Below are 13,059 nucleotides of genomic sequence, written 5' to 3' on the forward strand. Positions count from 1 at the left end.
CCTTCCTTCCTTCCTTCCTTCCTTCCTTCCTTCCTTCCTTCCTTCCTCCCTTTCTTCCCTCTTTCTTTCCCTCCCTCCCTCCCTCCCTCCTTCCCTCCCTCTCTCTCTCTCTCTCTCTCTCTCTCTCTTTCTTTCTTTCTTTCTTTCTTTCTTTCTTTCTTTCTTTCTCTCTTTCTTTCTCCTCACATTCCTAACCTCCCAGGCTTCCCACCTAAAGCTGTCATACTGAGAAGGATTTTAGCAGGGACTCTGAGGGGACATCCATACTCCATCTACATGCCTGCCTTTCTTCCAGTCAACTGTGGCTCTGACAGCTAGAGATGGAATGAGAAGTGTCCCTGAGAGTGGAGGTCAGGAAGGGTCATGCAATGACATAACAAGAGGCCAGACATCCGAGAGCATTAGTGTCTGTGCTCAGGCCACCATCCTTACCTTTCTCTTGTTGATCTGGGGGTTTTAACACTAGGTTACTCCCAACAAACACTTAAGGCAACCTTTGAGGGCAGACTTGGGACAGAACAGAAAAGCACAATAGCAAGAGCTTGTGGTCTTGAAGGGAGGCACCTTCACACTAGAATGACCTGCCTGTCCTGCTGACAGAGCCAGGGGCTTCAGGATAAGGAGCGCTGCCCACCGAAACAGTGTTCTCCTCCTAGGGCCCTCATGGATTCCTTGGGGAATAGAATGACATGTCACCTTGAGTTATGAAACGTCTCTGATTCCTAAAGTCATCTGTGCCCAGACTGTGCTGAATCTTCGCTCACACTTAACCACCATTTTCAACAACATTCTCACAGGCACTTTGTCCTTACAATGAGTAGCATTGTTATGAAGACACCAGCAGCAGCATGAGTGTCTTCATAACCTTTAGAGATGTAAGCCACCAAATCCTATCTACCTTTTGTAAAGTACCTAAATACAACTGTCCTTTGAGATGCCAGTACCCACGCTCGGATGTGTCTGATCTTTCCCGAGAGCCTCTTTTTCTCCCCTGTGCTCAGAAATCTATCTTGGAATCTCTTCATAGATTCCAGCTCTACTTCAGACTAGTTGGTTCTGAAATTCTCTTCTGTAGTGAAATCCAGACTCCTGGATTTGCCTGTGTGGAGGGCTCTAACAGGACAGGGAACTAACTCTTCGGGATATGGATGATGGTATGGGTATAGGCACCCGTCCCTGCCATTGCTGACAAGGTCAGTCAAGTCAGAATGGAGGGCTGGGAGAATGAGCAACAGGCACAAGAACTAGGAAGCTTGCTGTGTGAGGCAGGTTAGATACATGTCTGAGAGACATGTGAAAGAATGGGATTCCATACCACTCGGTGCTCCTTCCACGGCTGACAAGTCAGGATCTCAAAATAGGTATGACCTGTTTGCAAGACACTTGTCCAGAAGCTCTGTGTCAAAGGTTAGTTGGACACAGAAGGGCATTTTCTGTAAGTCCCAGAGTCTAGAAAACTCAGTCTTTAAATTCTCCTCATGGGGCTGAAGAGATGGCTTGGTGTCGAAGAGTTCAATTCCCAGGACCTACATGGTGTCTCACTATTGTCTATAACTGTAGTCACATGGGATCCAGCACTTTCTTCTGCTGTGCAAATGTGCTTGCAAAGAAAACATCCATATACATAAATAAACACATCTTTAAAAAGAACTCTCATCATGGACTGGGCATGGCCTTTAATCCCAGCACTTGTGGTGCAGAGGCAGGCAGGTTTCTGTGAATTTGAAGTCAGGCCTGGTGTACACAGTGAGTTCCAGGACAGCCAAGGCAACAGAGAAATCCTGCTGTAGCAAGTATTTTTACTCTCTACCTGCCTTTAGCTCTGGGAAGTGACCTCCATACCAGTCCTCTCTCGGCTTCCCTTGAATCATCTGACAAAAAGACACAGACACAAAACTGTTCAATTTCAAATTGCCTTCTTAGCACAATTGCTGAGCCCTGCTGTCTCCCACCTGGAAAACATCTCCTTGTCTATACTCTTAGCTGCGAACTTCCTTCCTGCCCTAAACTTCAGTGGCTAGTCCCATCTAGCCCCTGCCACACATCCCTGACCACCTGCCCTAGGAGTGGCCACAGTCCCCAGCTCCTCCTGAGACCTCACACATTTGCCCGGTTCTCCTCTTCAAAGCATGGCAAACTCCCTTCTCCTCCCTTGTGTCCCTCTGCCTGCCTCCTGGGACCTGGAAGTCCCGCCTGTCCTTCGGCCCAGTAATTGGCCCAAGACTTTCTTTACTGATAGATCAAGAACCAATTGGGAAACAGGATCTTAGCAGCATTAAAACTGCTCCCTTCGCCCTGTCTCATAAACTATAAACCAAAACCAAAGAACAAAAAGACAAACAAACAAAAGACAAAAGAAAACAAAAACATTCACCTTGTGGAGCCAGGCTCTGCCAATCACTTTGTAGGCTAGCACTATAGTACAACATACATATATGAACAGTGACATGGGTCATGCCACCCAGTGTGTGCCTCGTCATTAGTTACTAAACACACTCATACACATTCATTTCAGGTTTTCTGAAGAGACATGCTAACAGCAAGATAACTCACTATTAATTCTCATTGCTTGAACTGGGCATTTATAAGACTTAGGTAACCAATGTGTTGTAATTTTTTCATTACATGTGCATATGTAACACACCACTAGAAAGCAGTTCTTTCCTTCTGCTATATGGGTCCCAGTGACTGAACTCAGGCAAGAATCTTTACCACAGAGTCAGCTCACTGCCCTTGACTCCCCCACCTCCTAAAAGTACTTGGAATTGAACCTAAGACCTCATGAATGCTGGTACTCCACCACTGAGGTACATCTGGTATCCATCTATCCAGTGTTTTCTGTGCACTGAAAATGTAACAAGTCCTCAGACCTTAGCACAACTGGCGCCATGATGGAAGTACTATGTATGCCTTGGAACCCAGAATGTAGGCAGAAACACTTGACAGAATGAGAACAAAGCCCCAGTCCATGGAAGTCCACAGTTCTAGGAAAGTCCCTAAATGTGCTAACCTTGCCCTTGGGCTTCTGTAGATCTGCTTCATGCTGACTGTTCTTGTTAACTGGGGTATATTAGTCAAAGATATGGGTTTTGTACTTAAAAGCCCACCCTGAGAAGGACTCTGGACTACCCAAACACCCTGTGTAGTGGCTGACCAAGTGACAAAGGCTTTATATTGGCCTAAAGCCATGTCATCCCTGCAATGAGCCATGACAACTTCTTCCTTACAGGCAGTAAGCGGAGTTTACACTACAAACATGTTAGATACGAAGACTTGTTACCATTAACTAATAATCTGCAAAAACATTGCCCAAAATGGATTTATCGTTTGATGTGACACCTAATAAAGATCTCATCATAGCCGTTTATCTGATAAATATTTGAATGTCCCTGAGAAGTGGTGTTCTGAGTGCCAGCCAACAGCCTGTTTTCAGGAGCGGTTCCCTTTTTTGTTTCTGTGCAGAGCCCATCCATGACAGAAATGCTCCTCAAAGCTCAGAATGCAATCGGAGAGTTATATCTTGAGATCGGAATGACTCAGAAAGGACTCACGTATTTTCAGAAAGCTTGGTCAAATCTGCTGCGGTTTACACTTAGCGACCTAAAAATCAGCCAGGAATTGATGAAGCAGAAAGGTAGGCAGATGTCTGCAGAGACCGCCCCACCCTTTGCAATTCAAAGAGCAATCCCAGGGACCTTTTCTTCCTGGGAAAGGGACTGGCTAGGTAGTTTTAAAGGAAACGTTTCCTGGCCAGACATGGTGGTGCATGTTTTTAGTTCCAGTATGTAGGAGGCAGAGGCAGAACCCATGTTTAATAGGTGAACATCATGGCTGGCAGGCATATGCTTGTAATCTCAGGGCTGGAGAAGGTGAATCCTTGAGGTTCCATTGCCCCCTAGTTTAGCTTGCTGGTCATTTTCAGGCCACTGAGAGACATCTCCCCAAAACCAACCAACCAACCAACCAACCAACCAACCAACCAACCAACCAAGGTGGATGGCATCTGAGGAATGAAACTGAGAGCTACCCTCTGGCTTCCTCATGTGGGCTTTGCCCCTTCCCCCTAGTGTGTTTTGTACCTAAACACTCATGTGCACCTATGCTGTCCCACCAAACGGATCCAGTCCTCAGGTTCACACTGTTGTCTTAGTCCCTTGGTCCTTTGACTGCCACATGCATACAAATGCTTTGGACGGAAACTAACCCTATTCAGTGTAGATCAGTGATTGATTTGTCCAGAAAAACCCTGGTTCTTGGCATGGTGAAGAAATGATATTAACATTGATGTTGACTCTTCAGTGGATAAACAAAACCTTAAGTGTTATGTCCTTTGTGAACATTTATTCCCTGTAGTCAAAGTGATGAATAACCTGGCAAAATCGGCATCTGAGGAATTCTTAAAAGAAAACCACATTCTGGAATATGCCACTGAAATCTCCAAGTACGTGACTGATAATCCCCGTGATCAAGCTACCATGAGATATACTGAAGGTGTTCTCATGTAAGCATGACAATTTTTCTTGCTTTCTGAATTAGCTTCTATTTTTTTTATTAATATACTTGGGGGCTGGTGATGTAGCTCAATTGGTAGAGTGTTTGCCTTGCATGTATGGAGTCCTAGGTTCAATTCCCACAAGAGTGAAAGCTGGGCACAATGATTCATGCCTGTAATGCCTGCACTTGGAAGGTAGAGACAGGAGGATGAAGAATTCAAGGACATCCTCAGCCTCATAGAAAATTCAAGCCAGTCTAGGCCAACATGAGACCCTGTCTCCACACTGCATATTTATATTTATGTTTGATCTGTGCCTGCTACCACATCTCCCACATAACTCATTGATTCAATCCTGAACATTGGCGCACGTTCCTTCTTCTGCACAGTACATCTCAGCAAGGATGGTCAGGGGCCCTTCTCAAGGCACTTTTGGCAGTATCTGGCCCTCTTTCTGGTTAACATGACTGGCAGGAGGACTCTTATTGGCATCTAGAGGTGGAAGACCAGGGACGCTACCTATAATGTATAGGGCAGGCCCGCAACAAGGAATTATCCTGCCCAAATGTCTACAGTGCAAAGGTTGAGAAGTGCTCTAGTTCCTTCCTTCCTTCCTTCCTTCCTTCCTTTCTCTCTCTTTCTCTTCATTGTCTTTGTCTTCTTCTTCTTGTTTGTCTTCTTCCTTTTTTCTCCCCCTCCCTCCTCCTCCTCCTCTCCCTTCCTCCTCCTCCTCCTCCTCCTTTCCCCTCTTCCTCCTCCCTCTCCTTCCTCCCACCCCTTCTCCTCCTCTTCCTCCTCCTTGCCCTCCTCCTCTTCCTCCTCCACTTCTTCCTCTTCCTCTTCCTCCTCCCCTCCTCCTTTTCCTTCTCCACTTCTTCCTCTTCCTCCTCCTCTTCCTCCTCCTCCTCCTCTTCTTCTTCTCCTCCTTCTCCTTCTCCTCCTTCTCCTTCTCCTTCTCCTTCTCCTTCTTCTTCTTCTTCTTCTTCTTCTAGATCTTCCCAAGTAGCCCAGGCTGTGAAATTCACTATGTAACCTAAACTGGCCTTGAACTCATGATTCTCCTGCCTCAGCCTCCCAAATGCTAGGGTTGTTGGCATGTTCCATGATGCCTGGCTACTCTGGTTTCTTTATAAAGGTATTTCTGGGGTCAGGTGGATGTAGCTCAGAACTAGAGCATGTGCTAGCATACACAAAGCTTTTGCTGAATCCCTGGTACTGCTCCTTCCTAAAGACACAGACCACTTATGCTCATGTATATAGGTACACACAACATACAGACACACGCAGACACAGACAGACACACAAACAGACAGACAAACAGAGATACACATAGACACACTCAGACACACAGGCATAGACACAGACACACATACATACATACATACATACATACATAGACATACAGACATACAGAGATATAGACATATACATACACACACATACACACAGAGAGAGACAGACATAGACACACAGACAGACAAAGACACTCATACTTCTCAGCGCTTTTGAGGGTCTTGATTCCCCCACCTGCCACCCTGGATTTTATGAGTGTTGTTGCTAGCCCAGTGAATGTGAACCATTTTCTATAAGCATTCTCCATGCCTGGTAAACCACAGGCCTGTGTTTCATTCTTAGGTTGGCTTCTGGAAACGTGGCCCTTGCAAAACTCAAGTTTCAGGAGTGTTTAAATATCAGAAGACGGCTATTTGGCAATAAAAACATACTAGTTGGAGAAATTATGGAATTCTTAGCAGATTTGCTATTTTTTCTACTAGGAGAAAATGAAAAGTAAGTTTCTATGGACTGCTTCAAGAACCGTGTCTCTCTCCCAGTTCTCTAATGTTTGGGGTGTGCACTGACCTATTGGGCCATCTGGCTTCTTTGTCTCTAGTCCTGCTCACAAAACTGAGAGGGGTGTGCCCTTCCAGAGGGCCCTGCCCTTCTGTGTTTGCCAGGGCATGTACCACAAAGCATTCTGAAAACCCTGGGCCTACACCGTGGAGGCATTGCAGCAGGTAAGGACACAGGAGTTCAGCCTCTCACTGTGAGTGTTAACAGGGCTTGTGAGTGGGCGAGCGTCACTAAGGCTTGTGCCCAGGCCTCGCCCTGGCTGCTGTCTGTGGGACCCCATCCCATAGGCTCACATGCCATCCCCTTAACTCCAGCAGGCTTTGAGATGTGGCCCTGTCCTCTGCTCCTCACACAGCTAGCTGGAGAAGACGGTAGTAGGGAGCCTCACAGGGCCCTGATGTGAGCACGTCTAGACCTGCTTTTGCTGGCTGCCCCCCATCCCACCCCATTCCCAGTATTACCCTGTCACAGCAGGGCCAGCTGACAGTGTTTAAGTCTGCTCAGTTGTGAAGTATGACTGGGGTTCCAGGCTCCTCTTCCCTCCCCTCCTCTCCCCAGCCTTCCCCTCCTTTCCCCTTCCCTTCCTTCCCCTCCCCTCCCCTCTTTTCCTCTCCTCTTCCCTCCTAACCCTTACCCTTCCCTTCCCTTCCCTCCCCTCCCTTCTCCTCCCTTCCCCCCTCCCCTTCTCTCCCTTCCCCTCCTCTCTCCTTTCCTCCCTTCCCTTCCCCTCCCTTCCCCTCCTCTCCCATCCTGTGGCCTTTTCCATTCCAGTCATTCAGTTTCTCTAATGTTAAGGCAATTTTATTAGTAGCAGTTTCTTGTTTATCCTGGCTAGCTTCCAAATAAGTGAGACAGAGACTATAAGATTTATTTGATAAGCTTTACAGCACAATATCTGGGCAGTTATTAATCTATCCTAATCCTCTAAACTAATCTAGGTACTTCCCAGCCAAAATCCCCGAGATACTTGGATTTAGTATTGATTTGGCTCTCTCTGCTCCAGGTGTTTTCCCAAGGTGTCTCCAGGACCCTCTTCTTGTGGCCTCTGCCCCACCTCTCCCCCATTCCCTAGCTGGTGGAAGTACAGCCTGATTCTCCCCTGTACTCAGTTATTGGCTGGTCAGTTTTTACTGACAAATAAGAGAACGAATGGGGGAACAATGTTTACATATGAGACAGGAGATTCTTAGAATAAGCACAATAATGCCATGTCCAGATTGCAACCAGATACAGGATAGAGAAATCAGCATCTGAATAATACAAGAACAATCTTCACACAGTGCACAAAGACATCATGCCTACACTGTAAGACCATTTCCCCTCCTCTCAGTGGTAGATGAATGCCTGAGGTAACTGAATAAATGAGGACAGGACTGCTCTGGTGGAGAAGGTTTCTATTGTAGATACGAGGGAGAGCACATCCAGAGGCAGCTGGAGGAGTCCAGACTGAAAATGTCCACAGACTGAACCAGGCCATGAGAGGAGACAGTCAGGAAGTGGGGGTGAGGGGTGAGGAGATGGGTGTGGTCGAGAGAAGAAGAGGAGAGAAGAGAGTGGGCAAGAGAGGGGTCCAGGACCAAAAGTGGAGGGCCAAGAAAGAAGCCAAGAAAGCATATAGCCAAGATGGCTGAGGTTATACAAGAAAGAAGTTGGGGGGAGGGAATCTCAGGAGCCTGAGAGGTATAGGTAGGGGTGGGGTGAGAAGTGCCAGAAGCCAGGACTCTGTAACAGTATGTGCTACCAAGGGAGAAACTGGCAGCCAGAGTCCACTTTGATCTGTTAATAGGCTCCTATGGGTTTCTTTGAGGTCTAACAGTAATCTGTAGTACTTGAGTATAAACCAGCCCATGCCCTTTCTAGCTGATATTTCAAAGATGAAGACTAGTTCAAATAAGGGAAGAACTAGGAAAGGTGGTGGCTGGGCTTGTGTCTCCCGCTGGATTCAAGATCTTGTTTCTGAATAACTGTGACGTGGGACAGGTGTTCACCATCTTGGGTTCTCATCCACTTGCTGTTTGGTGAGGTGGGTGGTGAGGATATCTTCCTGACAGGATCTTGGAGCCTTGAGTGCAGAACCACTCCTCTGGTCTAACTTCTCTCCCCATCTCCCTGCTTTATGGCTGCCTTCTGCATCAACCCAGGCTGCAAACTCAGGGCGTTCCTACCACCTTCCTGCAGATTTATTAAAGTTTTGGTCTAGAGCCCTGAGCTAGGGGTATAGCTCATTCAAGGAGTTGAGGATGAGCACATGAGGCTGAGACAAAGTACCATGACCAAGGCAATGCCTAGAAGAAAGCCTTCAGCTGGGCAGGGAGGTTCAGAGGGCTGGAGTCCATGTGGTGGGGCAAAGGCATGGCAGCAGGAACAGTTGACAGCTCACATTTGATCTGAAAGTAGAATGGTTCCAGTCTTTCAAAACCTCAAAGCATGCCCTCAGTGACACACCTCCTCCAACAAGGCCACACCTCCTCCAGCAAGGCCACACCTCCTCCATCAAGGCCACACCTCCTCATCCTTCCTGAACAGTTCCACCCACTGGGGAACTAAGTATTCAAACTTATGAACCTCTGGAGACCATTCTCATTCAAACTACTACAGCTTTGATACTCATCACTGCAATAATACTAATTAATAATAATAATAATAATAATAATAATAATAATACCACGACCACCACTAGGAACAATATCAACAGCAGGGATTGAGGATGAGGCTACCTTGGTAGAACACCTGCCTAGCATGCACTAAGGACTTGGTTCAATCCCCAGCAAGAATTTGTGTGGAATGGAATATGCCTACAATCCCAGAACCTAGGACGGGAAGCAGGTGCTCAAGGTCAGCCTTGACTATATATGGAGTTTTGATGCTATCCTGAGACTGTCTTAAAAAAAATGGTCACACTCAGTGTCACATACATGTACCTTGCTCCATCTTCCACCACTTGACTGACTGAGGGAGCCAGAGGGCCACTCTTACTCTTTGCTCCCCATCCTGAGACTAGCACTTGGAGACTGTTTGTTGAATGAATGGAATGTATGTCATATTTCTCCAATGCAGTACTTGAATTGAATTTCTGTGTTCTAGATCACAAAGGAAGCAAGCCATTGAATACTACAAACAAGTAATAAAAATCAAGGAGAAGGCAGATACTGTGGCCACCTGCAAGCTTGTCAGGAAGCATCTGAACATAAGCCTCAGCGATACCTTGTGTAAGCTAGGTAATTGCTCCAGTCTGTCCATAGGAGGGCAGCTCCCCTCTGGATCAGCTGCTTGCTTTGCTTATTTTAAGAATGGATGCACTGAAGCAACTCTTTTTCTACATAGTTGCTGTTTTTAAAACAAATTTTAAAATTACATTGAGAGAGAGAGAGAGAGAGAGAGAGAGAGAGAGAGAGAGAAGAGAGAGAAGAGAGAGAAGAGAGAGAGAGAGAGAGAGAGAGAGAGAGAGAACCACTGTCTGCATGTAGAAGTTAAAAGACATATTCCCTTCCACTATGTGGCTTCAGAGGATTGAGTTCAGGTTGGCAGACTTGGCAGCCACTGTCTTAGTCACTTTTTGTTATAAAAGAAAGCCTTTGATTAGAGGCTTGCTTCCAGTTTCTAAGGGCAAGTCTATGCCGGTCATGGTGGGAAACAGAACAGCAGACAGGGAAGCACCATGTTGGAATTGCAGCTGAGAGCTTACATCTGATTCTCAAGTTGGAAGCAGAGAGAGAGAGAGAGAGAGGCAGAGACAGAAACAGAGACAGAGACAGAGAGAGACAGAGAGACAGAGAGACAGAGAGACAGAGAGAGACTGGGCCTGGTGTGGGCTTTTGAAATGTCAAATCCCACCCCCAGTGACATAGCTCATCTAACAAGGCCACACCTCCTAATCCTACCAGACAATTCTAACAACTGGGGACCAAACATTCAAATGTATGAGCCCGTGGGAGGCATGCTCATTCAAATCACCACACCCACCAAGCCATCTTACTGGTCCTCCTCCTTCAGTGTTTGTTGGGAGTCTGTTTCCCTTCCATGCTTTCCTAGCTGGGATGGTGGTGCTCTCCTATACTCCCAGCATTTTCAGGATGGGACTAGTCTGAGACCCCAAGGACAGTGTGAGGTACACAGTAAGAGCTGGTCTCCAGAGCAAGCGGGCAAGTGGGCAAGCGGGCAAGCGGGCAAGCGGGCAGGCAAGAAAGCAGGCAGGCAAGCGGGCAAGTGGGCAAGCGGGCAAGCGGGCAAGCAGGCAGGCAAGCAAGCAGGCAGGCAAGCTGGCAAGCGGGCAAGCAGGCAAGCGGGCAAGCAAACCCCAGGCCTAGGGCTGTGCAGTCCAGAGGTGGAGGAGTACTTGCCTTCCCTTCATGAGAACTCACCTCCCATCTCCAACCCCACATAGAAAAAGATTATTTTCCTGGTGCTTTTCATTCTGTTCTTAAAAAGTAGCAAAAATGATTGCACCAGTTTGTCCATTCGCTGAAGAGAAAAAAAAAAGGCCAGAAGTACCTGTATGAGCAGCAAAAGATGTGTTCAGTGGGTGGGCGTAGGGGTATGTGTGTGTGTGTGTGTGTGTGTGTGTATGTGTATTTAAGGGTGTGTGCACATGAACAAATAGTACCCCACCCCCATAAAGCTGATAGGCTGAGGTTAGTGAAATGTTTTTCCTAAAACTAGAAAATGCAGATGAGAAAAATGGAGAAAATACTTGGGAAAGGACTTGGTGTTGTCTAGTCTGATTTCTCCACAAGGTCCGTTCTTACGGTCTGGGTGTCTAGCTTACGGTGGAAGGAAGTAGAAGACATCCGTTCACTTCAGAAAGTAGGTAGAGATCTGTAATGGCGTTGCATGCAGAGCTCTTGTGACTCCTGAAATAAGTCTATACAAAATGCTTCAGATTTGCAGTCTATTTTCAGTGTGCTGTGTTCCAGTTTCTTTTTCTTTTTTCCCAACAACCAAAGAAAGGCTTTTACTGGGGGTGAGGAAAGACACACATATAGCAGGCACACAGAGACATACAGCACACTCACATATATACACCCCTCCACACACCTACCCCCCTAAACACACACAGCACACGGGGGAGGGGCGGGGGACATGATGACGACTCGGGGAGCTCAGCCTCTCTTTTAGGGCTGGGAGCTTTTAAAGTCTCTGAAGGGTCTTCCTCTCCTACTTTAGGGTTTGTTCAGTTTGAAGACAGGCTGATGGTTGAGTGACCCACACTGTTGTGTAGATGTGTTCTGATCTGGCCTTGAACTTACATAGCCAGTCCATCAGTAGGGGGTCCTCTTGGTAGGAGAACAGGCCAGTAGGTCCTTTTTTAAACATACCAAGCTTTGTTCTCGTCAGGAGAGTAAGGAAGAAGCCGGCCATTGTGGAACATCACCACTTTATTACCTAGTCATGGCTCTAATTCCTACTTTCTCCCCAAGGGTGTGGGTTGGGGCACAGACTACCTGCTGACAAAAGGAGCGATGAGGGCCTCAGAGGAGGGCTGACTGACAGCACAGATCTCTAGAAGTGAGGTAGTGAGCCCTGTGGAGTGAGCCTACATCCTTCTAGCCTGCTGTGGGAGCAAGGAGGCATCTGTATCATACAAAATGTGAGGCTGTTAGCTGTGTTGTAATTCCTACTGGATGTTAGGAAGGTGAGGTTCCATAGGTTTGCCCTTATGAGGAGAAGAAGGTAGGCAAGAAGCTGTCTGTGGAGCTCTAGGATACTGATGTCTTGTCGTAAGAGCTTAAGACACTTCATTAGCCAGTGTGAGGACGCCTTGATTGTAATCTTACAAGGAACATTAGAGACAAAGGTTTTAGCTGCTCAGTGCTGGTGCATGCCTTTAGTCCCAGTATTTGGGAGGTAGTGGCAAATGGATCTCTAGGTTTGAGCCTAGCCTGGTCTACAGAGTTCCAGGACAGTCAGGAGTATAGAGAGAGACCTTGTCCTGAAAAACCAAGAGAGAGAGAAGAGAAAACATTTTTGCTTGTTTGTTTTTTGAAATATCCCAGGAAAGAATTCCCTGTCATCTTACATAATTTTACCCCAGCCCTTTCTGTTTTAAGCCTTCCTACCCATTTTATATTCTCTTACGAAGCTTTACTTGGGACTTAACGTAGTTCTTACTACCTAAAATTAAGTATTTACTTGTCTGCTGTCATCGTCATTATTGTTTACACATTTTATTCTTTTTCCAATAATTTATTTGTTTATATTTCATGTGCACTGGTGTCTGCATGTATGCCTATGTGAGTGTGTGAATTACAGACATTGTGGGCTGCCATGTGGGTGCAGAGAATTGAACCCGGGTCCTCTGGAAGAACAGCGAGTGCTCTTATCCACTGAGCCACCTGTCCAACTCCATCTGCACCCTTTTCTAATAGGAAAAGCCTTGATTTCTCTTTACCACTCACTATCACATTTATCAAGCAAGCTCATGCACAAGGGAGGAAGTAACTTAACTAGTTCTGATTTACCTTCTCTCTCTAGGAAAGCAAGTGTAGGGATGGGAACGTAGCTCCGAGTTCTATCCCCAGCTCTGCATAAACTCAGTATACACCTGTGATCCAAGGTCATCCTCAGTTTCTTAGAGAGTCAGCTGGATTATGTGAGGCCCTGTCTAAAAAATCAAAAAGAAAAGCAAGTACAGCTACTAAAGGGATTTGAATATTAATTACTTCTTATATTCTTATCAGACAGTTCTTTCAGTTGTCCGGTTATTGCTAATAATTCAT

At 46.5% G+C, this 13,059-nt stretch overlaps 1 protein-coding gene across 1 annotated transcript in view; it reads left to right on the plus strand.

The window, feature by feature from the left end:
* Nucleotides 1-13,059, plus strand: part of LOC114629912 (tetratricopeptide repeat protein 41) — a 63,312-nt gene that overhangs the window by 42,184 nt on the left and 8,069 nt on the right. Inside the window, exons 11-14 of the mRNA XM_028778039.1 lie at nt 3,463-3,634; nt 4,354-4,501; nt 6,128-6,280; nt 9,428-9,561. Of these exons, the coding sequence (XP_028633872.1) occupies nt 3,463-3,634; nt 4,354-4,501; nt 6,128-6,280; nt 9,428-9,561 (607 nt within the window). The remainder of the gene's footprint in view (nt 1-3,462; nt 3,635-4,353; nt 4,502-6,127; nt 6,281-9,427; nt 9,562-13,059) is intronic.

The sequence above is a fragment of the Grammomys surdaster genome, unplaced genomic scaffold (assembly GCF_004785775.1).
Source record: "Grammomys surdaster isolate TR1022 unplaced genomic scaffold, NIH_TR_1.0 322, whole genome shotgun sequence".
Lineage (NCBI taxonomy): Eukaryota > Metazoa > Chordata > Mammalia > Rodentia > Muridae > Grammomys > Grammomys surdaster.